The 21,654-nt window shown below is 43.6% G+C and overlaps 1 protein-coding gene across 2 annotated transcripts in view; it reads left to right on the top strand.

Annotated features, from left to right (window-relative positions):
- The window catches only part of epas1b (endothelial PAS domain protein 1b), a 44,775-nt gene extending 23,582 nt beyond the window's left edge, over positions 1 to 21,193 (top strand). For both annotated transcript variants that reach the window (XM_056434993.1, XM_056434994.1), the window contains exons 5-16: positions 926 to 1,044; positions 1,189 to 1,394; positions 8,370 to 8,476; positions 9,945 to 10,092; positions 11,308 to 11,474; positions 12,361 to 12,593; positions 12,926 to 13,018; positions 13,548 to 14,095; positions 14,214 to 14,298; positions 14,668 to 14,761; positions 14,849 to 15,016; positions 16,562 to 21,193. In XM_056434993.1, coding sequence (XP_056290968.1) covers positions 926 to 1,044; positions 1,189 to 1,394; positions 8,370 to 8,476; positions 9,945 to 10,092; positions 11,308 to 11,474; positions 12,361 to 12,593; positions 12,926 to 13,018; positions 13,548 to 14,095; positions 14,214 to 14,298; positions 14,668 to 14,761; positions 14,849 to 15,016; positions 16,562 to 16,713 — 2,120 coding nt within the window. In that variant the 3' untranslated portion in view covers positions 16,714 to 21,193. The remainder of the gene's footprint in view (positions 1 to 925; positions 1,045 to 1,188; positions 1,395 to 8,369; positions 8,477 to 9,944; positions 10,093 to 11,307; positions 11,475 to 12,360; positions 12,594 to 12,925; positions 13,019 to 13,547; positions 14,096 to 14,213; positions 14,299 to 14,667; positions 14,762 to 14,848; positions 15,017 to 16,561) is intronic.
- Positions 21,194 to 21,654: the final 461 nt, after the last annotated feature.

Raw genomic sequence — 21,654 nt, 5'->3', positions numbered from 1 at the left:
GTTCTCTTGAATCCACTTTATTTACGAAACATTACAACTTTTAAAGGGTCCTAAATGCATTTAGACTTCATATGTATATATTGTGTAAGGCCAAAAATAAATAGTAAATTCATTATGGTGTTATGTACTACCATGAAGTGTCCTCAACCAACGCAACGACGGACCGTATAGGGAATTTAAAGAGAGATACAGTAGAGGAGGTGTGTGTGTTTGTGTGTGTGTGTGTGTGGGGGGCATTATCTGCAGCAGATACATGGTGCGTTCAGGGTCCGCAGGGTAAAGTCGCGCACAAGATACAAAGCAGGAGAAAAGTAACTAAGAAGGTTTAGAAGTGTTGCAAGAAACATTGAAACAACTGTGTGACACTGGAAATGAACCCGAGTGTAACTACCTCACTTATATACACACACACACACACACACACACACACACTATCACACTCACACACTCACTAAGCTGCTGTTTATAACTCTTATCGGCAGCGGCCACAAAACACACACGTGGAATAATACTGTATGTTTTATAGTCCCTCTCCCTTTAACACACACACAGCCACACATCAACACACACATAGAACACACACATACACACATCATCAGATACGTTTATTTTCAATCGCTTTTCTTTTGTGGAAGCGTAAGCGTCTCAAGATAAAGACACACTTCACCACTTTGCTCTGTGACTGCTGAACTTTGACCTTGTGATGTAACAGCCGGGCCCGATTTCACGTCTGTGTGTGTGTGTGTGAATAAATCAATATAACCTAATTTGTAATAAAAGAACATACATCTATATAACCTCAAACGGCAGTTATCTGACTTTAACCGTTTCATGAAATTTTACGGCAAACTATAACACATCTGTTCACTGTACTGCAGCAATAATGTCGGTTTTACCTCCCCCCCCCCTCCCCTTTGTGTTTCAGGCAGCGGCTTCGGTAAAAAAGGCAAAGACCTGAGCACCGAGCGAGATTTCTTCATGAGGATGAAATGCACGGTGACCAACAGAGGACGAACGGTCAACCTCAAGTCAGCCAGCTGGAAGGTGAGAGAGAGAGAGAAAGAGAGAGAGAGAGAGAATAAACGTAGACTTACCTGTTTAACAACAAAAAAGACAAGTATAAAACTGTGTACAGTATGACTTGATGAATAAGTCATAAATGAGTCCCCCCCCCCTCTTCCCGCCCAGGTGCTGCACTGCACCGGTCACCTGCAGGTGTACAGCAGCTGCCCGCCGCCGCGCGTGCCGTGCGGCTTCTCGGAGCCCCCGCTCACCTGCGCCGTCCTGATGTGCGAACCCATCGCCCACCCGTCCAACAACGACACGCCGCTGGACAGCAAGACCTTCCTGAGCAGACACAGCATGGACATGAAGTTCACCTACTGTGACGACAGGTACGCACGCACACACACACACACACACACACACACACACACACACACACACACACACAGGGTCGTGCACGGAAGGAGGTCGGCTTGGTTTGAGTGTATCACGTATTATAATCTGGGGACTGAATTGTCAAATAAAGGAAAGAAAAAGGATGTTCAGCTGTTTAAAATGATGATAGTAAAACATTTAATTTCAATGATTTTTAATTTGTTTCCCTTTTTAACGTGAACAGTATAATTTGTTTTTAGGAATTTTATTTTATTCTTTTTCATCATTATTTTAAGGCCAAAACAATTTAGTGATATTTTTATATATATATATATATATTATATATATAACAAAATAGAAATATATATATATACATAAAAAATAATATCTATATATATACAAAAATAATATATATATATATATACACACAAAAATAAAAAATAAAAAAATATATATATATCCTCGCAGGACTCCATACTCTAAAAATTAAATACAAAAAAGCCACCGTGTTAGTTTGCTCCTCTAATATTTATTGATACATTTTATTTAAATCCTTGTCGATCACATCCATCAGAGAGAAGCCCCCAAATTTTAAGAAGCAATACAAACTCAACGCATTTAAGAGCCTTAAAACCAGAAAGAACCGACCTGACAGATGAATCATGGCCGTATTAATTTGATCTATAAGTCCTCGTTAAACCGGCCGAGTTCAAGAGAAGAACTTCTCGACTCGGTTTGACTCGGCGGCTTCATGTGACGCCGAGTTCCCGATCACAGATTCACTTCCGGTTCCAGGTGTGTGTGTGTGTGTGTGTGTGTGTGTGTGTTGTATGCACTAGGTTTATTTGCATCCAAATATTTCTCTCCCCCTGGCACGAGAACATGATGACACACTCACACACACACACACACACACACACACACACACACACACACCCTGAGTTACACAAGCTCATGCTCACAGACCTGTAATCTTATCGAGTTGCTCATGCAGGACAAAGGTTTCAACTTTCAACTTTCAACTTTCAAGTTTTTATTGTCACATCCCCTTTTATACAAGTATAATCGGTTCGTGAAGTTCTTATGTGCAAAACACCCGACAGCAGTAGCAGACTAAAAAAAGAATAAGAATGAGAATAAACTATACAATATCCACACACAAAAAAGAAGAAAGTATTAACAATATATATATAAAACAGTGTAATAGAATATACATCATGACAATATATATATATAAAACAATGTAATAAAATATACACTTTTTTGAGACTATATATATATATATGTATATACATACAATATATATATACAATATATATATATATAAACAATGTAATAAAATATACACCATGGCCATAGATATTCACAGAATATGTTCTGGTGTGTAGTGTTAATGAGGGTCTCAGTCCTTGTTCAGCAGCCTGATGGCCTGACTGAAGAAGCTGTCCCTCAGTCTGTTTGTGCGGCACTTGATACTGCGGTATCGCCTGCCTGACGGTAGAAGGGTGAACAGTTTGTGGCCGGGTGGTTATTGTCTTTCAGCATCCGTTTGGCCCTGGCCACGCACCGCTTGGTGTATATGTCCAGGATGGAGGGAAGCTCACCTCCAACGATGTACTGTGCCGACCGCACCACCCTCTGTAGTGCCCTACGCTCCAGGGCGGTGCAGTTCCGTACCAGGCGGTGATGCAACCTGTCAGAACACTCTCGATGGTACTGGTGTAGAATGTTCTGAGGATGCGGCAGGCCATGTTGAATTTCCTCAGTCGCCTAAGGAAATACAGGCGTTGTTGGGCCCTTTTCACCACGTGAGTGGTGTGCGTGGTCCATGTGAGGTCCTCGGAGATGTGCCGCCGAGGAACTTGAAGCTGCTGACCCTCTCTACTGCAACTCCGTCTATGGAGATGGGGTGTGCTCTCCTCTCCGCTTCCTGTAGTCCACGATCAGCTCCTTGGTCTTCTTGGCGTTGAGGACGAGGCTGTTCTCCTGGCACCACTGTACCAGTGATCCAACCTCCTCCCTGTAGGCTGTCTCGTCGTCGTCGGTGATCAGCCCCAACACTGTTGTGTCGTCAGCAAACTTGATGATGACGTTGGAGCTGTGCATGGCTGTGCAGTCGTGCGTGTACAGGAGTAGAGGAGAGGGCTCAACACGCATCCCTGAGGGGCTCCCGTGTTGAGGGTCAGCGGCTCTGAGGTGGTACCGCCCATCCTCACCACCTGGCGGCGGCCCGACAGGAAGTCCAGTATCCAGCTGCACATGGTAGAGTGCAGGCCTAGACCTCTGAGCTTGGTGTCGAGCTTGGCGGGAACAATAGTGTTGAACGCTGAGCTGTAGTCCACAACCAGCATTCGCACACAACAGTTCCTCCTCCAGGTGGGAAAGGGCGGTGTGAAGTGCCATGGCAATGCGTCGTCGGTGGATCTGTTTTGACGATATGCAAATTGCCATGGGTCCAGCGTGGCAGGCAACATGGAACAAATGAAGTCCTTGACCAACCTCTCGAAGCATTTACTGACAATCGAGGTGAGAGCTACGGGTCTCCAGTCATTCAGGCAGGTTACCTTGGGGTGTTTGGGGACAGGCACAATGGTGGACATCTTGAAGCTCTCAGGAACAACAGCCTGGGACAGGAGAGGTTGAAGATGTCTGCGAAGACTCCTGCCAACTGGTCTGCACATGCTCTGAGGGCGCGCCCGGGATGTGGTCGGGACCTGCTGCCTTCCGGATGTCCACCCGCTTGAAGGCTCTGCGCACGTCGGCCTCTGAGATGATCAGCAGGCTGGTCTCCTCGGCGCGCTGCCTTGCGGGCTGCCGTTCACGTCGAACCGAGCGAAGAATGTATTTAGCTCGCCTGGGAGGGAGGTAGAGGAGTTCTCTTCACCGCTGGTTCTCCCTCTGAAGTCCGTGATTGTCTGTAGCCCTTCCACACACCTCTCACGTCATGGCTCTTGAGCTTCTCCTCCACCTTGTTCCTGAACTCCCGCTTGGCAGAGCCGATGGTCTTACGGAGGTCGGCGGGCTCTTTGTATTCCGCCATATTCCCGAGTCAAAGGCGGTGTTACGCGTCGAGTGCAGCGAACATCGCCATTTATCCACGGTTTCTGGTTGGGATAAATCCGAACCGACTTGGTAGGAACAACGTCATCTATGCATTTCTTGATGAACCCGGTGACTGAGGACGCGTACTCACTGGCGTTGTTGTCCGACGCGACCCTGAACACATCCCAGTCAGCACGTTCAAAACAGTCCTGTAGCATAGACTCCGATTGGTCCGACCAGCGTTGCACTTCCTTCACAGCGATTGGTTGCTGCTTAAGCCTCTGCCTGTAGGCGGGAGTAGTTGGATGGGCGGTGGTCCGATTTGCGAGCGGTGGGCGGAGGAGGGCTTTGTATCCATCCCGGAAGGAGTGTAGCAGTGGTCGAGAATCCGCTCCCCTCGTGTTGCTTTTTATGTGTTGGTAGAACTTGGAGAACTTTCTTCAGGTTCGCTTTGTTGAAGTCCCCCACAATGAAAGCAGCCTCCCGGTGTGCCGACTCCTGCTCCCTGATCGCCCCGTAGTGTTGCTTCACCGCTATGTCCGTGTCAGCATGAGTCGGATTCTACACAGCAGTTACGGTGACTGCTGTAAACTCCCGGTAGCCAGAATGGTCGACACATGAGCATTAGGTACTCCAGGTCCGGGGAACAGAACGACTTGAGAGTATGTACATGACTTTGGTTGCACCAAGATCTGTTTATCATGAGACATACCCCCCCTCCACGATCTTTACCAGAGAGTCTTTGTTCTGTCCGCGGTGGACGGAAAATCCTGCCGGCTCGATGGCTGAGTCGGCAACATCCTCCGACATCCATGTCTCCGTAAGGCAGATGATGCAGTTGTCCTTAGTTTCCCGGTGGAATTGAATACGAGCCTGTAGCTCGCATAGCTTATTGTCCAAAGACTGTACATTTGCCAGTAAAATGGTGGGTAGTGGGGTCGATTGGCTCGACGTCTCAGCCTAACCAGCACGCCAGCTCGCTTCCCCTCCGTCGTCGGCGTTTGCGTGAGATCGCGCCTAAAATGGACGGAGATAGTTCCGCTACTGTTCCTGGCGGGACGTCCGAGTAAGAGTTGAAAAACTCTGGTAGGCGGCGAGCAACTGCCGATCCAATCTCCAGAAGTGTGCATCTGTCGTACGTTAACCGGCTGCTAACGTTTTGTGCAAAAATAGTCGCAATAAGAAGAATAAATATAAAAAAACTGCTACAAAATCCGGGAGCTCGCAACACAGCGGCCATCACGTACGGCGCCATATGTAGTACTTTCTTTCGGGGGGCGTGTGTGTGTGTGTTTTTCTTCCTTTCTTTCTTCATCGCCTACCTTTCTTCCTTTCCTTTCTTTCTTCATCTCCTATTCTGCTTTCTTTCTTCATGTCTTTCTTCATCTCCTTTCTTTCTTCATCGCCTACCTTTCTTCCTTTCCTTTCTTTCTTCATCTCCTATTCTGCTTTCTTTCTTCATGTCTTTCTTCATCTCCTTTCTTTCTTCATCGCCTACCTTTCTTCCTTTCCTTTCTTTCTTCATCTCCTATTCTGCTTTCTTTCTTCATCTCCTTCCTTTCTTTCTTCATCGCCTACCTTTCTTCCTTTCCTTTCTTTCATCTCCTATTCTGCTTTCTTTCTTCGTCTTTCTTCATCTCCTTTCTTTCTTCATCGCCTACCTTTCTTCCTTTCCTTTCTTTCTTCATCTCCTATTCTGCTTTCTTTCTTCATCTCCTTCCTTTCTTTCTTCATCGCCTACCTTTCTTCCTTTCCTTTCTTCATCTCCTATTCTGCTTTCTTTCTTCATCTCTTTCTTCATCTCCTTTCTTTCTTCATCGCCTACCTTTCATCCTTTCTTTCTTTCTTCATCGCCTTTCTTTCTTCATCTCTTTCCTTCCTTTCTTTCTTCATCTCCTTTCCTTCTTTCTTTCTTCATCTCTTTCCTTTCTTCCTTTCTTTTTTCATCGCCTACCTTTCTTCATCTCTTTCCTTTCTTCCTTTCTTTCTTCATCTCCTTCCTTCCTTCCTTCCTTATTTCTTTCTATCCTCATCCTCTTAGTTGCCCCGGTGACATTAGGAAACCAACCAATCAGGGACGAGGACTCAGACACTGCTCGTAGCAATTAAGCAATTAAGTCAGAAAATAATTCACATGTATAAAATTGGATTGAAAGTTCAATTTAATCTTCATAATGTTTATTATTACATGTTTAAACATAGAATCCATGTGGTGTGGGGGAGAAGAAAAGAAAAACGGGTAATTGATCGAACGTTGCTGGTAATGTCAAACTATGCGGTCGAAATCATTTCACACGAGAAAAAGATTCATTTTTAATCAGATAACTGCAGATAATTTGCATTGTGTGATCAATTCGTTTTAAAAATAGACTTTTAAGTTTAGTACACCGTTGTATTGTTTATTCGCGTTCACAAGCTCATGCATAAACACACACACACACACACGGTTTACTTACTCGAGATTATATTTGCCAGACTGAAATCTGTTGAGTCGAAACATAAATCCAGTCCAGCGTCTTTAGTTCAGGCCGAGCCCGACGAGCCTGACCTCTGTGGCCGGAGGTCACTTCCTGTTGACGGGGCGGACGATGTTCTCACAGCACAGTGTGTTCCTGCTGGAAGGGAATGAACACACTCCGAGTATGTTTCGGTGTGGAAGTCGTTACCGTAGTTACCGTAGTTACCGTCTCCACTCAGCGAAGGTCATTCAGGTCAAATGTCGAACGCAACTGCACCTCTTTTTATGACCGTAGTCCTCACACCTTCATCTCCTCTTCTTTCTTTCTTCATCTCCTTCCTTTCTTTCTTTCTTCACCTCTTTCCTTTCTTTCTTTCTCTTCTTTTCTTCATCTCCTTTCTTTCTTTCTTCATCTCTCAAGAAAGAGAGAAAAAAGGAAGAAAGAAAAGAAGAAAGGAAGGCCTCTCTTCTTTTCTTTCTTTTCTCTTTCTTTCTTTCTTTCTTCATCTCCTGTCGTTCTTTCTTTCTTCATCTCTCAACAAAGAGAGAAAATAGGAAGAAAGAAAAGAAGAAAGGCCTCTCTTTTCTTTCTTTTTTCTCTTTCTTTCTTTCTTTCTTCATCTCCTTCCTTTCTTTCTTTCTTCACCTCTTTCCTTTCTTTCTTTCTCTTCTTCCTTTCTTCATCTCCTTTCTTTCTTTCTTCATCTCTCAAGAAAGAGAGAAAAAAGGAAGAAAGAAAGGAAGGCCTCTCTTCTTTTCTTTATTTTCTCTCTTTCTTTCTTTCTTCATCTCCTGTCGTTCTTTCTTTCTTCATCTCTCAAGAAAGAGAGAAAATAGGAAAGAAGAAAGGAAGGCCTCTCTTCTTTTCTTTCTTTTTCTCTTTCTTTCTTTCTTTCTTCATCTCCTGTCGTTCTTTCTTTCTTCATCTCCTTCCTTCCTTCCTTTCTCTCTTTCTTTCTTCATCTCCTTCCTTCTTTCTGTCTAACCTCTAATCTCGTCCTCCTCTTGATATTTGTACCCTCGCCACCCGCGACACGTTTCAATAAATCGTATCATGAGCCCAAACTACGAAATTAATTAATTTAGGATTAAATTACCTTTTTTATGGAGGGAGTGACTTTGGGGCAGAGATGGAGGGATGGAGGGATGGAGGGAAATAAAAAGTATAAAAAAGGGGTTTTCTCTCACAAGATTCCTCATTAGCGAGCGACAGAAAAGAGATAAGCTGTTCCCACAAGAGAGACTCGGAATGTGAACCGTTCTTCTTATTTTAGGAAGACCCCCCCCCCCCCACACACACACACACACACACACACACTTGATTTCCCAAAATCTTTTGTGAAGCCTTTTGAAGTGCAAAAAGGTTTCAGGACACGAGTCCGGATGTGTCTTGTATGAGCGGAGAACCAAAGAAACAAGTTCAGATTGATGTGTATTATTGTGCGTCTGTGTGTGTGTGTGTATGTGTGTGTGTGTGTGTGTGTTACAGGGTAACAGAGCTGATGGGCTACACTCCTGAGGACCTGCTGGGTCGCTCCGTCTACGACTTCTACCACGCGCTGGACTCGGACGGCGTCACCAAGAGCCACCACAACTGTGAGCGCACGCACACACACACACACACAACTCTCGTGTACACACACACACACACACATACCCTCCTCATTTTCCAACGTTCTCATGAGAAAAATATCAGAAATGTTTATCGAGTATGAAAACCAGGTTGTATTTCCTGATGATTTTTCTTTGTGTGTGTGTGTGTGTGTGTGTATCTGTGTGTGTGTGTGTGTGTGTGTACGGAACATGGGCTTGGTATTAAGATGTCTCATCTTTATTAGATTAAGCACAACCATTGATGGCCTAACAAGGTTTGCACACTGGACAAGGGGACCAGGTGGCCTCTATTACATTGTAATGGCACCGTGTGTGTGTGTGTGTGTGTGTGTGTGTTGTGTGTGTGTTAACCAGCCTCTGAAGTGTCTCATGGCTTTTCTCACGTACTCTACCATCAGAAGCTCATTTGAATTAAAAAATGTAATAATAATCATCCCTCTAACTCACATCATCCCTTAAAGTTTTGACTTTTAAAACCTTCAAATAATAATATAATAATGCTTTCTGACATTGAAATGTTTCTTTTTTTAAAATTTTTATTTTTTTTACATCATGAAGGATTTCTCTCGTCTGTATCTTCAATCTGACAAATTAAAATTAAGCTCCTGACTTTAAAATAATATTTTAAGGACTAAATATTGTCTGCAGATTATTATTATATTTAGCTATTTATTATTATTATTATTATTATGCGATTTGTGGATTTAATTTCATCCCTTTACTTCTGTTCCTAATCGTTCATACAATCTACTGAGATAAAGGACTCTCTATATCTCTCTCTACGACACACACACACACACACGACCCGCTCTCACGGCCAGCGTGACCAGCCTTTCGATTAGCACATGCTAACTCACAAGTGTTCTCTACTACATTTAATATTACCCTTCCTCCCCAAACACACACACACACACTCACACACACACACTCACACACTCTGACCACGGCTCTGCTTTCCCACGCCAGCGTCGACCTTTGGACTGCAGCCAGCAGCTCAAAGTCACTTTCTCCTGCCGACTGACGTCCGGTCAAATTTCTTACAGCCTCATGCAAATTAAATACATTGATATAAAAAAATGTTAACAATTAATATATATATATATATATTAGATATTTAAAAAATCCAGCACACAGAGCTGGTCTGAGCTTTGACTGCAGAGTTGAAAGATTACAGGTCAAAACTTATCTGTCTTTTTTTATCTCTCGTCTGGTTATTACTTATTTACTGGGACTTTACTTGTAGTTCCGTACGTCGTCCACCGGGGGGACAGAGTTTCATTGTCTTACGCACAATGACAATGAAACACCTTGTTCTCCTCTCGTCGTTGATATGAACAGAAAGAAGAAGATTATCAAGTTAATATTCTCCTGGACGATAACATATACACTACTCAATGATTCTCTCTCTCTCTCTCTCTCTCTCTCTCTCTCCCCCCCCCCCCCCCCCCAGTGTGTTCTAAGGGCCAGGCGGTGAGCGGTCAGTACCGCATGCTGGCTAAGAGCGGCGGCTACGTCTGGGTGGAGACTCAGGGCAGCGTCATCTACAACAGCCGCAACGCCCAGCCTCAGTGCATCGTGTGCATCAACTACGTCCTCAGGTACTTCATGGACTCTATGTACTCTATGTAGTACCGTATGTACTTCATGTGTACTTCATGTACTGTATGTACTTCATGTAGTATTGTATGTACTTCATGTAATACTGTATGTACTGTATGTAGTAATGTATGTACTTCATATGTACTTCATATAGTACTGTATGTACTTCTTATGTACCGTATGTACTTTATGTGTACTTAATGTAATACTGTATGTTCTGTATGTAGTACTGAATGTACTTCATATGTACTGTATGTACTTTATATGTACTTCATGTAGTACTGTATGTACTTCTTATGTACCGTATGTACTTTGTGTACTTAATGTAATACTGTATGTACTGTATGTACTTCATATGTACTTCATGTACTGAATGTACTTCATATGTACTTCATGTAGTACTGTATGTACTTCATATGTACTGTATGTACTTCATGTGAACTGTATGTACTTCGTATGTACTTTATTTACTTCATGCACTGTATGTACTTCGTATGTACTTCATGTAGTACTGTATGTACTTGATATGTAGTACTGTATGTACTTCGTATGTACTTCATGTAGTTCTTCAGCCAGGTTTAGATAAAGACATTTTTAATTATTTCAGTGAAATCAAGATCCCTGGAGGTTTGGGGTTGGGCCTCCTCAGGTTCTTGTGGCTTTAAACGATGTTCTGTTGCATCATCGTGGACCACAGTCCTTTCCTATAGATATCAAAAAGCTCAACGACAAGTGTAAATACTTAAATACTTATTTTATTATTTACACGTATCACACGGCCTGAATCAGGACATCAAATCATAAAAATCACGTTCCATTGATCGTGTGACAAAATGAATACAACGGTATCGATGAATCACAGCCGCCTCCTTAAATCTAAATATTATGAATCCATATAAAGAGGAAAAAAGAAAAACAGTATTGTCAGCGTGTGAGAAGTTCAGGTGTCCAACAAAGTAAAAATACGCGAAAAAATATCACTTAATATAATGTTTGAGTCCTAAAAGCTTTGATTTTTTTTGTACATAAAATAAGGAATAACTGGCGGGATTCTAATATTCCGGGTGCAGTTTTACATTCATGAAGGATTTCTCTTGTCTGTGTCTTCAATCTGATTAATTAAAATTAAGCTCCTGACTTTAAAATAATAAAATCGTTGCCGTCTTGAGCTGGAGACGCCTCTGACCTCGCTGTGCTCCTCTCTCCTCCTGCAGCGACATCGAGGAGGAGTCCGTGATCTTGTCCCTGAAGCAGACGGAGTCCACGCCGCTCCGCCCGAGCGGCTTCCTCAGCGCGGGAGGAGGAGGAGCTCCGTTCGCCCGACTCAAGGAGGAGCCGGAGGAGCTCGCCAGGGCCGCCGGCGTCGGGGGCCGGGACTTCGGTCCGTGTTCGAGGCCTCGGTGTTCTCCGCCATGCCCTCCTTTATTATTATTATTAAACCGTACATTATCCCCCTTTTTGAATTTTAAAACAAAAATATGGTTAATTGGTAAATGAGGAAACTGATTCGCTCTGTCTTTATAAATGATTGTGTTTATGCCATTATTATATTGTTAAATTATTATAAGTAATATTTTCTACTCACGTTATAGTCACTGATTACATGTTTTACACTTCAGTTGATATTAACTAAAATACTTAGAATCTTAGAGATGAATAATCTCCCCGTAAATTAGTTTTATTGAAATGGCCGAATACATATTCATGTAATTCATCTTCTTCCTCTTTAATTTCTTCTTCTCCTCCTCCTTCTTCTTCTTCTCCTCCTTCCTCTCCTGCTTCTTCCTCTTCTCCTTCTTCTTTCTCTTTATCCTCCTTCCTCTTCTGTCTTCTTTTTCTCCTCTTTCTTCCTCTCCTCCTCTTCCTCCTTACTCTTCTTATTCTTCTCCCTCATTTTCTTTTTCTTCTTCCTCTCTTTCCTCTTCTACCTTTTTCTCCTCCTTTTTCTTCTCCTCCTCCTTCCTCTCCTGCTTCTTCCTCTTCGTCTTCTTCTTTCTTTTTCTCCTCCTTCTTCTCCGTCTTCTTTTTCTCCTCTTTCTTCCTCTCCTCCTCCTCCTCCTTGTCTTCCTCCTTACTCTTCTTATTCTTCTCCCTCATTTTCTTTTTCTTCTTCCTCTCTTTCCTCTTCTACCTTTTTCTCCTCCTCCTCCTCGTCTTCCTCCTTACTCTTCTGATTCTTCGCCCTCATTTTCTTCTTCCTCTCTTTCCTCTTCTACCTTTTTCTCCTCCTCCTTTTTCTTCTCCTCCTCCTCCTCCTCCTTCTTCAGATCGCCCTCCGTTCGAGGAGCCCCCGCAGCCCGGAGGATGCGCCCAGGTGTCCGTGGCGGCGATGCCTCCTCCGGGATCCACTTCCTGGGCCAGCGAGAGCCTCAAGCCCGCCCCTCCGGCTTCAGTCCCGAGGGGCGTGGCCAACATGGCCGGCGGTGCGTTCACTGTGCATCGGAATCCTCCGGCGCCGCCGCCGGGCAGCGCCACTCCGAGCCTCAGCAGCTGCTCCACGGTGAGGACGACGAGGGAAAGGAGTCATCAGCTGGCGAGCGGCGGCGTTTGTTTCCTCGTTTGTTCCTCCTGTGTTCAGCGAGGCCTGTGGGGTCAAAGGTCGCTAACTGTGGGCGATGTGTGTGTGAGAACGAGGGGGGGGGATATTTGGGAGGACGGGCTCTCAGCAGTGAATAGCGCCTTTGTGGAAACTCATCTCTTTCTCTTTGTTTCTTTTTTAAACTGTTCTTTTGTCTCTTTCTTTCTGTCCCTGTCCTCTTGTTCTTCTATCGGTCTCGTCCCCATTTACGATTCCTCTCCTCTCCATCCTCCTCCTCTTGCTCCCCCCTGCAGCCCAGCAGCCCAGGTGACTACTACAGCCCGGTGGAGCTGACTGAGAAGCTGTTTTCTCTGGACACGAAGGGAAGCAGTCCTGCACACACGGAGGTGCGGCTCCCACGGATGTGCTTACGTTTTATTATTAGTGCATTCATTTGATTTATGAGGCCCAGGTAACTGAATCTGACTGAAAGCTTGGCTTTCCTTTCTGGCAAAAGCCTATTACAACATGGGCAAGATTATAAACCTCATTGAAGGATAGCAGAGCATTATTAAAATGACTTGTATATATATACACTGTGTATATATATATTTTATATATGTATGTATATATTATACATTTCTATATATATATAAATGAATATTTTATATATATATATAAATTAATATATACATTTATTATATATTTATATGAAATATTTTTAAATGTAGCAATAAATATATAAATACATATATTAAATATATTTATATTCAATATAGTTATATATTTTAAAAAATGATCTATAGATGAATACATATATAAATAAATATATTTATATAAATACAACCAATTTATATACTCAACCAGCTATATATATATGTATAGCTCGTTGAGTTAGTTTAACATGCTATTTAACTGCGTTTTTCACTTTCCCAGAGCAACTTGAGTGACTTAGACCTGGAGACTTTGGCTCCCTACATCCCGATGGACGGCGAGGACTTCCAGCTGCATCCCATCATCACAGAGTCCGAGCCCCTGGACGGGGGTCCGGCAGGATCCGTTGGGTGCAACAACAGCCTGGCCAAGACCCAACAGTCCACCCAGCCGAGCTTCAGCAACATCGCCAGCCTCTTCCAGCCCCTGTCCTCCCCTCCTCAGCCCCAAGGCCTCTACCAGCACCAGCCGGCTGCGCCCTGGGCCGCGGGGGGGGAGAGAGGCTCCGGCCAGGGCGCCCTGGACTCCCGTCACGGGCCTTACGTAATGGGGCACATGCAGAATCATGCGTTCCAGGCTCTAGCCAGCGCCCCTCTGTCCTCCATGGGTGGCAGGCAGAATCTGCAGTGGCCACCTGACCCTCTGATAACGTACCAGCAACAACAACAACAACAACAACAAGCCACCAAGGCGTACCTGATGGACCCTTTGTCTGGAGAGGAGCGCCCGTCCTGGCAACAGAACGCGCCTCACCTCGTGCACAAACACAGGTGATGTGACATCAACAATCACGAGACACGTTTTTTAATACCTGGCTTAGGTTTACCAGCTATTTCTTATAATTAATTGATTAAAATGCAATGTGTGTGTGTGTGTGTGCATTGACAGCTTTGTGCAAGCCTACGGAGACATGAGTCCAGCCAGAGGGGCCATGGCCAACAGCATCAAGCGCCCCTTCACTCCGATGACTGTGGTGAGTTTCTATGATGAAACATTTATTTATTGTACGATTGAAGATACTTACAGTCGCATGAAACGCTCCCTTTTTAACGCTTGTGTACATGTTGGGTATCCGGAGTGCCTACCAGCCCCCACGCACTGTGAAATAAGAACCTCCTGTCAGTTTTTGTGGACTTTCGAGATAACAAATAACACGTAAACATCTTGTTCGTAGTAAATTAAAATAACCTGAAACCGGACATTTAGTTTGTGGCAAATTAATGCAAAGTAATGGAGTCTTGTTTTGTTCCTCATTCAGCCACGATGATACATATTTTACAATCGTCCAATCACAGTCGTGCGCCTCGAATTGTCCGAGGAGTTCACTCTTTTGTGCGTTCAGGGCGACGGCACGCCTTCAGAAGGCACATGGAAGAAGATGAGGGGGGACAGCTGTGGCGCCATGGACCGCCGCCTCAGCGCCAGATCACTGGCAGGTATGAGCTCATGTGTGTGTGTGTGTGTGTGTGGTGGGGGGGGGATTCTGTTCCATCCGACAACTGTGTACCTGTGTTTGTTTCCAGAGATGGGCTCGATGACGCCCGCCGGCATGTCTTCACGTCTCAGCGCCGCGCAGCAACACAGGAAGTGTCAGTATCCAGGAAGCGGGATAGGCGGCGCAACCGAGAAACCCTTCCTCCACACGAGCTGCAACTACACGTACAACGTGCAGCCGTCGAACAAGGCCGAGGGTGAGCTGACCTGACTGCGCTGCATGTCAGCTCGCGTCACTGTGCAGCAGTGGCACTCGACTGCGTTCTTGTTTGATAAATCTAAAAACAGAGAATATACTTATCGTGGGATTTTAAGAGAACCGCAGATTTTCAGCGGTGCAACGTGGTCGGAGAACGAGGCGAAAAATGAGCTCTCGGAGTCAATGTACAGACGTGAATAGTCGCGGTTGACGCAAATTTTTCGCCGGGTGACGCAAACAAATTCGCCTCATTCGCCTGAAGTTTAAATATTTAAACTTTGGCGAAAGATTTGGGCAACGTCGAGTTGCGAAAGCCAATCAGGGTTGAGCTGCTCCGCCGCTGGTGAATCTAACTGCTACTGCTCTAATGGAGCTGGAAGCGGAAGATATTCAGATGTAGTCGGTGAAATTCAGAGCTGTGTGAGCCTACGGGTGATGTTTATTTATATATATATATATATATTTATATATATATATATTTATTTAAATATATTATTGGTATGAACCCAAACACGAGGATGTTAGATGTTCCGATGTTTGTGGGATGTTCACAACGAGTATAAAGCAGAACTAGTGGTTAGTTCTTCCATGGTGGAAATGATAACTGTTTCCACGGAGTAAAGCCACGGAGATAAGCCCCGCCCCCTCCTAGGCGCGAATGACACGATCAGTCACAAATAGTCAAGCGAGTAAACTCACACGGGCTTCACTGCGGTGTGAACACAGGATAATAATGAAAAAAGCTCTTTTAAAACAACATAAACAACAGAAAGTGAGCCCAATAAGAAAAAGGGATGGAGAGAAACGGGAAGCCTGGCAGGAAAGGTCGTAAAACGATGAACGTACCGACGCAACAACGGGAACAGAGACTCAGAAGTGGTTAACGACAACAAAAAGGGGCTCAGACTGAAGAAAGACGAGCCTCGTTGGAGCAACGCGTCGTAAATGTGGAGGAAAAAACGGCCGGTGCGAGAAACCCGGGAGGCGGGACAGAAAAAAACGAGAAAGACTGGCCGCCGTTCTCCCTCTAGTCGTTTGCAGAGCGTGAAGACTTGAACCGGAGGTCGAGGCGGAACAATGTGCGGATGCGCGTCATCTCGGACGAGCAGCGGGGCGACAGCAAAGCCCAGATGGCATTGACATCTGGGCAGAGGGGGAACACGGCTCCCCCGAGACGGATCAACGCGGCGGGCACGGGAAACAAAAGGGCCGTCGACTTCAATCGAGAGATTCGGCGAAAGAGGAAATGGGGCGCTTCGGGAAAAAAAAAAAGCAAAAGGAAGAGGTGTTGCCCATGCACAGATAAAATGTACCTGGCCTCAGAGACGTTGTATGGAAGAAACAACGTCTACACGTTAAGATGCTTCGTCACTACCTGCTTTTATTTACTCAACGTTGGACTATTTCATGTTCAGATTCTCCTTTGGTCCGTGTGTGGTTGATGGTTTTATGGGCATGTGAGCATTGTTGGAGACTAAAACTATCATTTCCCAACAGCGATTGGCTGTTAAAGGACTTCCCTTCCATTTCTGTCATCTTCTAGGCGTCGCCAGCCGCCTGCTGGGCTCTTCGTTTGAGGCCTCCTGTCTGCCGGAGTTGACCCGCTACGACTGCGAGGTCAACGTCCCGCTGCAGGGCAACCTGTACCTCCTCCAGGGCTGCGACCTGCTGAGAGCCCTGGACCAGGCCACCTAGAGACCCGGATCCAAAAATCTGCCTTGGACCTGGACTTATTCCCGACCCCAAGCCTCAGTCTTTTTTTACCTTCATACCTCTGGGTCTTCTGAGAGCCCCCGAGGCTAAGCTACCTACAGGCAATGGTATTCATAACCACATCCTGCCTTATTTAGCTTCTGTGGCTCAGCCCACACTCGCGTCCTCTGGTCCTCTTATAGTTCTGTCACGTAGACCGTCTACAAGCTGAGATATCAAGGTCAAGGTCTCTTTCCTGGATTCGCATCAGATACAGGTTGAACCAGCAAGTTGCCCACAAAGATGACCCACACATATATAAAGTAACGCGGGTCACTCGGTGAACGCAGGACAGTCAACAGTCAAAATAATGGCAAACTGGCCGCGGCGAAAACTCTCCTCACCGGGATTTACCGGTCATCGGAGTTTTTTTTCTTCTTCTTCGGTGTAAAAGGAGTATTTCCGTGGCAACGGGATTCAAACGTACAACCCTTGTGACTTATCGAGGCCCGGTCTCTATGAACTCTATGCAGCTCAGTTCACAGACGTAGCTTCTCTTTAGCAGCTGTGTGTTGTACTACCTAGACGACACTGTGTTCTCTCACTTTCAATATTTAACCAGCAATTGAACCCGGCCCACTTTCTTCGTCCCCGTCAAAGTTGCGTGTCACGATGAGACATTTTTAGAATTAAAACTACCGCTAATTATTTTTTTAAAGCATGCCATCTCTATCTGCCAATCAAGTAGATATTCTGCCAACGAATTTAAATTGCCTCTATAAGGGCGTCCAACTAAAGTAAAAACAACATTCAACTTGTACATGACAATATAGAGAATATAATAATATTTTAGTAATGAGCCATTGACCTCTTCTTGCCTGGATCCATCCCACCGGAGTCCCCGTAACATCACCATCTGCTCATCTGTTCAACTGTCATTACATCAGCATTATATTGATATTTTACTTATTATAATAACTCTTTTTTTTTTTACACATTATACATTTTAGCTATTGTCGCCAAGTTATTTCATCCCAATCAACCGGACGCACCAACACTGCTTTACTTCTGATTTGTTTTTATGTTTTATTCGACCAATCGGATGCTTTTATTCCCTCGTGGAGAAGCGAACATATCCTGTAATAACATGTATTCTACTGTAAGCTGAATGTTAAGTTGTTGTTTTGTAACTTTTGTCCTCACACCTGTCCTTTATTTATCTAAACGTGTGTTTCTCTCTCACTTGACCTCCTCGGTCAGGTCAGTAGCTCGTGTGACGACGGGGTCGCTTTTTTCTTTGTGTGCAATTATTTCATTGAGCTAACGTCTCTATCGTCAGCGGCGACGCTCGCCGTGTTCACCAAAACAGATAGCTTTGCACGACACGATCTGACTTGCACATTGTGATAGTTAACGCGATGACATATTGTTGACTTGCGACATAGAAAAAACCATAAAAAGCAGAAGTGTGCACGGACGATGTGTGCCGCGGCGGGGAAGAGAGTTTCACTCCGAGCTTTAATCGTTGCCCTTCATAGATCACGTGTTTCTTCGGCTTTGTAACTACAACTATTCATTAGCTTGTTTTGCAGATCTCGGTCGCATTCAGACTCCGTGGTTTTACATTTAGCTTTCGACTTGTTCTACCAGCCGTTGGTTTCCGTTAGCACCACAACAACGTAGCTCGCAGAATGGTTCGCGCTAGTGGAAAGTACGGGAGATTTGTGGTAAATTGGCTCACGGTTTCTTGAAGCTACTCGGAGGATATTTTGGATGTCACAGGCTCTGATCAGAGATGCACTTTTTCACGTTGACTGATCCAAAGGACGATCGGCCAATCAGAGAGCCACTCGCGTCGGTCCCGTTGACCTCAGTTGTCCCATTGTTGTGATATTAGCGCAAAAAAATCCCAATCAAATTACATTTAAAAAAAAGTTTAATTGCAGTTCACCAGCCTGTGAAGTGACTTGAAGTGTTTGTATTCATCTTCATGGTTAGGCCAGTTTATCTTGTAATTCATGCCAATACCTGAAAGCTTTGCCACAAGACTATGATGAGTCGATCTAATACACTATGAACGATGCGTAAGGTCAGAGGTCAGAGTTTTTACAAAGTAGAAAGTGCAATTTTCACCCAAATGATGTCAGTAATCTCCGCGGCACGTTAGCCACGTTCCTCTGTTCCCTCCTTTCCCCCCCGTACACTCAAAAATATTTTTTATAAATCTCACTCTACTTTTTGAGGTAATGGTCTTTGCGTGGTGACCACTCAGAAGAATGAATCCTAGAGCTTTGTTCACGTGTTTAAAGACTAAACTAATGTTGCCGATAGTGTTGTGAGTGTTTGTGTTCTGGTACTTTGTGGTGATGGATCACATCCCTGGCTGTGCAGTTCTCTCTCGTGCTGTTTCTTTGTTGTGGAATTTATATTTTATATTTTCCTCCAGGGGGGTTTAATCCTTAAATATCCTATCGCTAAAACATCTATTGGATCTGTTGGCTGGGCAGTTCTGTTTTTGTTCTCGCTTTAACACACACAAAAAGTTCAGATTTTAAAAAATTTAATTGGTTTCACTTCTCAGATATGTAGCATTTTGAATATTGTAAAGAAGGTGAAGTTGCCAAATAATTAATCATAGTTTTGGAGTTGCATATATAAAAGCATTGGTGCTTCATAGACCATGTATGTGTCATTTTTGTTAGACTTTGTATGACATCTCTTGGATCCTAACACTATATTTTCATGTTCTTTGACAGACGTTGTGTTGACATATTCTTTAAAGTTTAACATTTTTGTATCCGTATAATGTGCCTTATGGTTGTCCCAATGCATACTGAGTTTGCCCTTCAAGCGCACCTCTAGAGTAGAACCATACCAGAACACATTTTGGATCCCCTGGTGATAACAAGTACACATTTGTGGACCGCTTTTATTTTTTTAAAGGGCGAGATTCTCCTCGCGGTTGACGATGAAGCTGCTTGTGGGCTTTGGTTTAGTTGGAAGAGATTTGACTGGACAGTAAACGGTCAGAGGGTCAAAGGTCAGCGCCTCTCTTTTGACGATTACGTGATGAACCAAATGTGCCCGTCTTTTACGTTTTTTGCTTTAAAAAAAAACCCAAAAGTGGTTTAAACAGGCTGCAAAGTTTGCCTTAAAAAAATGGTGCAGCCGACATAATGATCCAGATGTTTAAGAAAGGCTATGACCAAATCTGTTGAAGTAAATGATAATAAGTCCAATCCTATGAATATTAAATCTAGGTTGTAGACGAGTAAATGGAGCCAGATAAAAACCACATGACTGGAGATTATTATTATTATTCTGTGAGGGGTGAGAAACAGTTTGAGAGGTAATGAAGGAGGGAAGGAAAAGAAGTGATGTCGACTTGAAGGACACAAAAGGTGAGATGGATTCTACTCAGCCTGCCCACTGATGCATATCTCCTCAACTCCTCCACTACTTCTGACTCCTCGGTTACCACTCTCACTCCTCGAGAAGTTGGTTCGATTACAGAAAAGTACCGTACAGCTTGTTCATAGCACGCTTTTTAAAACCTTATTTTAAGTACATTTTTGAAGTCCAAATAGGTTTTAAGTTAAAAATGTTTAATGTTCTGAAAAATGTGCTTCAGCACCTCAGATGTAATTGTTTAACAAACTGATGAGATTTGAACTAAATTGGGTTAATGCATGTGGAAAGAGTTTGCTCGATGGAAGTTGTTTTTTAGAAATAATAATCGAGGCAACGGGGAGGTCCCGCCCCCATTTTAGGATAGCTTCTGCTCCACTAGCTTCAATCAGACAATAACAAATAGAATGTTTAAAAATTGACGGTTTTTAAACGACCGCTCATTTTAACTAAGAGAGCAAATTGTTCTTAAAGCTTCTTATGAGATGTAGTTAAGTTATTCTCACATTGTTTTATCTTTGCTAAAATGAAGAAGTGTATCTTGTAATATGGAGAGCTGACCCGAGGAACAGGTGTCAGCTTTTCATAAAGAAAAAGCAGATGCGAGTAGCACAGATGCTAACCCAAAAATGGGCGGAGCTTAGTCTCTATTTATATATATATATAAACACCAGATCTAGGACTCAACCTGCTGTGCTGCTTGAAGGGTCTCTCCCCCCCCCCCCCCCCCCAAAAAAAGGTGACAGAACGTGTCAGGAGTTGATCCACTCATTCATTGCACTTCCTTTTTCAAGATATCAGTATATTTTGTCTGGTGACAACAGGGTTTTTCTTTGTTTTTACTTATGGGATCCATGTTTAGCTATTTGTATTCTGTTTTTGTCGATGTCCTACAGTACAGTTATATTAGCTGATCAATGATCTGCATTTTTTTTTTTAAATGCTAAAATTCCGTATTGATCTTATTATTATCGTATATTATCAATGTTATTACTATATGGGGTATTTAACCCGATGAGAAGTTTGTGTTTATGCACTGATATCTTATAATTAAAGCATACTGATCTTACTCTCCTCACTGGCTTCCTGCGTGGTTTATTGTTTTTCATTTTATTTTCTGATCATTAGCAGTTGTGATGGAGGAAATCATTGATTAACACGCTATTAGAACTAAAACGTTTAGTCACAGTCCAATTGACTCACGTCGCAAATATTTGCATTTCTAGATTGATTCCAATCTAAATATTTACAGAAATGTTTTTTGGTAAATATATGAACGATATTCTTGATGTTAGTTAGATTTATATTGTCATAAATAGAGAACAATTTCTTCATGGTATGCCATAAAAAGTCAAGGTACAGGAGTAAAGTAATGACATGTCCAAAAGGTCAGTATTATCAGTGGTGTATAAAGTGCCCAAAAGCCATACTTGAGTAAAAGTAAAGATACTTGACTGGAAAATTACTCCAAAGTAAAAGTCACCTATGAGAATACTACTTGAGTAAAAGTATTAAAGTATCTGATATTTATTGTAC

Source organism: Pseudoliparis swirei, chromosome 17, assembly GCF_029220125.1.
Source record: "Pseudoliparis swirei isolate HS2019 ecotype Mariana Trench chromosome 17, NWPU_hadal_v1, whole genome shotgun sequence".
In the NCBI taxonomy this organism is placed as follows: domain Eukaryota; kingdom Metazoa; phylum Chordata; class Actinopteri; order Perciformes; family Liparidae; genus Pseudoliparis; species Pseudoliparis swirei.
This window is presented reverse-complemented; position numbering and strand designations above follow the sequence as displayed.